This window comes from Microtus ochrogaster, unplaced genomic scaffold (assembly GCF_000317375.1).
Source record: "Microtus ochrogaster isolate Prairie Vole_2 unplaced genomic scaffold, MicOch1.0 UNK49, whole genome shotgun sequence".
In the NCBI taxonomy this organism is placed as follows: domain Eukaryota; kingdom Metazoa; phylum Chordata; class Mammalia; order Rodentia; family Cricetidae; genus Microtus; species Microtus ochrogaster.
The window spans coordinates 2,413,846-2,417,328 of NW_004949147.1; the positions used below are offsets into that span (position 1 = coordinate 2,413,846).

The 3,483-nt window shown below is 49.4% G+C and overlaps 2 protein-coding genes across 3 annotated transcripts in view; one reads left to right on the plus strand and one right to left on the minus strand.

Annotated features, from left to right (window-relative positions):
• The window catches only part of Tmem202 (transmembrane protein 202), a 30,122-nt gene that overhangs the window by 23,606 nt on the left and 3,033 nt on the right, over nt 1-3,483 (minus strand). Inside the window, exon 1 of one of the 2 annotated variants that reach the window (XM_026777226.1) lies at nt 2,841-2,911. The exons of the other annotated variant lie outside the window; for it this stretch is intronic. The gene's annotated coding sequence lies outside the window, so the exon portion shown is untranslated. Of the gene's footprint in view, nt 1-2,840; nt 2,912-3,483 lie in introns of those variants that run through there. 2 annotated transcript variants of the gene reach the window in all.
• Nucleotides 2,712-3,483, plus strand: part of Hexa (hexosaminidase subunit alpha) — a 33,764-nt gene continuing 32,992 nt past the window's right edge. Inside the window, exon 1 of the mRNA XM_005369501.2 lies at nt 2,712-3,148. Within this exon, the coding sequence (XP_005369558.1) occupies nt 2,896-3,148 (253 nt within the window). The 5' untranslated portion in view covers nt 2,712-2,895. The remainder of the gene's footprint in view (nt 3,149-3,483) is intronic.

Here is a 3,483-nt window from a genome sequence, read left to right on the forward strand (position 1 = left end):
GCATCCTGTTCTGTTTTCTCCGCCTACCTAAGGGTTGGCCTATGAAATGGGTCTAGGCAGTTTCTTTATTAATAAGAAATCATTCCCACATCACTGTCGCTCCAAGAATGAATCACTGTTTAGGAAGATGCCCCAGAGACATGCCTACAGCCTGATCTCACAGAGCTATTTTCTCCACTGAGGCTCCTTCTCCTATGGCTCTGGCTTCTGTCAAGCTGACATGAAACTAGCCAGCACACCTGTACTTTTTTTTTTTTTTTTTTTTGAGACAGGCTCTCTCTGTGTTGTCTTGGCTGTCCTCAAACTCAGAAATCTCTCTGCTTCTGCCTCCCAAGTGCTGGGATTAAAGCTGTACACCACCACACCCAGCCTATCTCCTGCCCATTTGTCTATCTTTACTTGAGTGAGCTGTCGGGGCTGGAGCAGTGACTGAGCAGTTAAGGGTACATACTGCTGTTGCAGAGGTCTTGAGGCCAGCTCTCAGCAGGCAGCATGCGCTGTGAAAGTTTATTCACTCAGATTTTTGCTGCTCTCTATGCTGGATTTTGCACATTCGTTTGCATGACCCTTTTACAACCGTTTACAGTCCATACTGTCTAACTACCTGATGTACTAGTTAGAGAGTAATTAAAACGTTATGGACTATTGTCTCAAGAAACTCTAAGTGCTTTGCTTAGTAATTTTCCTTTCTTCCTTTGGGTGCAGCTCATTCACCCTGTGACGCTTTCAAGTGATTTTTTTCCCTTGGGTTCAGTGAGGTGTCACATGACAAGGTGCCTGGGCACATTCTCAGTCCTCAAGTCCGATTTTGTTCTATTGTTCTTACCTCTGACCCTGTTTTGAACTCTCCTCAACTATCAGCCCTGCAGACCTGATTATGAACTTGGCTCTTCTGACAGCGGCTCTGGAATTCCCCCTCCTCCTTCCTCTTTCCAGCCCAATAAAAATAGAGAAGCAAGTACACTACAAGGGTTCGCAATCCGTAAACCGCTGCCGGAATCCACAATTCTCTATGCGACCCTAGGTGAAGTCTCTCCTGACTGGAAAAGTGAGTATCCGGACCCTAAGAGCACTGATAAAAACCTAGGTTTAACCAACAGAGGAATTAAGAATGGGGATTTGGCTCAGATGATGTGCTTGCCTCATAAGCATGAGGCCCGAGTTCAATCCCCAGAACCTATGAAAAGAAAAAAAAAAAAGGAAAGGTGGTACAGGCTTGTTATCCCAGAGGTGGGAGGCAGACAGGTAGATCCCGGGACTCACTGACAGACCAACCTGGCCTAACCATGGAGCCCCAGCCCAGTGAAAAACCCCATCTCAAAAAAACAAGGTAGATTGCCGGGTGGTGGCGGTACAAGTCTTTAATCCCAGCACTCAGGAAGCAGAGGCAGAAGGATCTCTGTAAGTTCAAGGCCAGCCTGGTCTACAGAGTGAGTTCTAGGACAGGCTCCAAAACGACAGAAAAATCCTGTCTTGAAAAACCGAAAGAAAAACCAAAAGCACAAAACAAGGTAGACAGAGGTTACTTAAGGAATGACATCGCTGATCCACGCACACAAGCGACACATGCACCCCAAACACGGGAGGAAAGGCTTAGGATGTGGTTCAGTCAGTAGAGTGTTTACCTTCACAGCGTGCACGAAGCCCATTCACACCCACAGCTCTATAAATCAGGTGTGGTGGGCACAGCCTCTAACCCTAGCACTCAGGAGAGGAAGGAAGGAGACTCTGAAGTTCAAGGTCATCCTCAGCTGCGTAGCAACCAGTTTTGTGCAGTCTGAGATTCTTGCAGAATTTAGGACCTGAACTATGACTGTAGAAATTATCACTCTCTGGATACTAGGTCTAACCCTATTAACTGCCTAGCAGAAATTTTTCTGCTTTTCTTCCACTGTTCCTCCTACTCCCCTCAGGGCTGAGGGCTGAACCCATGTTCTCATGCAAGTTAGGAAAGTTACCACCGAGCTACACTCCCAGTCAAGGGAAACTGCATTTTCTTTTCTTTTTTTCCTTTTCTCTTTCTTTCTTTCTTTCTTTCTTCCTTTCTTTCTTCCTTTCTCTCTTTCCCTTTGTTTTTTCAAGACAGGGTTTCTCTGTGTTACAGCTCTGTCTGTCCTATTCTGGGACTCACTTTATAGACCAGGCTGGCCACAGACTTAGAGACTTAGAGGGAAAGACTTCCTGCCTTTCCCTCACAAATTCTGGTATCACAACCAGAAACCACTACATACGATTTCTAAAGCACACAACTTCGGGTGTTTTGCAGTTGCCCCCAGAACAAAGTCCTGATTCTTAGACTCAATATGTAGTTCCCTGCAGGCCCAGCCCCCAGGTTATTACTTGGGGGGCATCTTCCATCCTGCAGCCCAAGTTCCAGCTTGTATTGCTGTCTGCACTAAACACACACCACGGGGTGTGGAGTTGTGTGTGAAAGGAGGGGGCAGTTTCAGGTAGGTAATAAAAGAGGGTATTTGTAAGTGGTCCCCTCTGGAGGCAGGCAACGGGGTGTCTCCAAACATTTTTTTCCTATCCAAGATCACACTGTTGTTGAGTCCTCTGGAATAATTGTTCAAGTGCCCTTTGTGCCACGTGACTTAGACTCTAGTTTTTCTTCTGTTTTTTCCTAGGCCGGGTTGGTTCTCCAACCGCAGGGGCGGCGCCTGTCCCTCCCGGCCCAGCCCCTAAGCTTGCTATACCGAGGTCCGGCCCGGGCGAGGACCGCTCCTGAACAGCCTAGCGTGCCGGAAGCTGCGGTAAACGGGGCCTAACGATCGCGGAGGTCGAGCTCAGCTTCCCGCGCGCTCACGTGACCCTTCGATTGTCACGCGGGCGCCGCTCACCTGACCGGGGTCTCACGTGGGCTCAGCCTGGATTGAGGGCGCTTGCCGGTGGGCCATGGCAGGCTGCAGGCTCTGGGTTTCGCTGCTGCTGGCGGCGGCGTTGGCTTGCTTGGCCACGGCGGTATGGCCCTGGCCCCAGTACATCCAAACCTACCACCGGCGCTACCCCCTGTACCCCAACAACTTCCAGTTCCGGTACCATGCCGGTTCAGCCGCGCAGGCGGGCTGCGTCGTCCTCGACGAGGCCTTTCGACGCTACCGTAACCTGCTCTTCGGTTCCGGCTCTTGGCCCCGACCCAGGTTCTCAAGTGAGTCACAGCCTCTTCTTCCCTCCGAAGGAGCCGCCTTCTGTGGATCAACCCCGGCCCGGCTTCCTCCTCATGGCTTCTGCCCTGCCCAGCCAGTCACCTCCCAGGTCCCCTTTTCCCCTCGCTTTTTCTCTAGCCGGCTACTCAGCCTCCCAGGCTTAGCCGCTTCTCCATTCCCCCCTTCATCAATCAGACTTCTGGGGTCTCCATTTGCCCTGAATCTTTTCTCTTGGACTATAGGTTTTCTTTTTCTTTTTTTTTTTTTTTTTTTTTTTTTTTTTTTTTTTTTTTTTTTTTTTTTTTTTTTTTTTTTTTTTGAGACAGGCTCTCTCTGT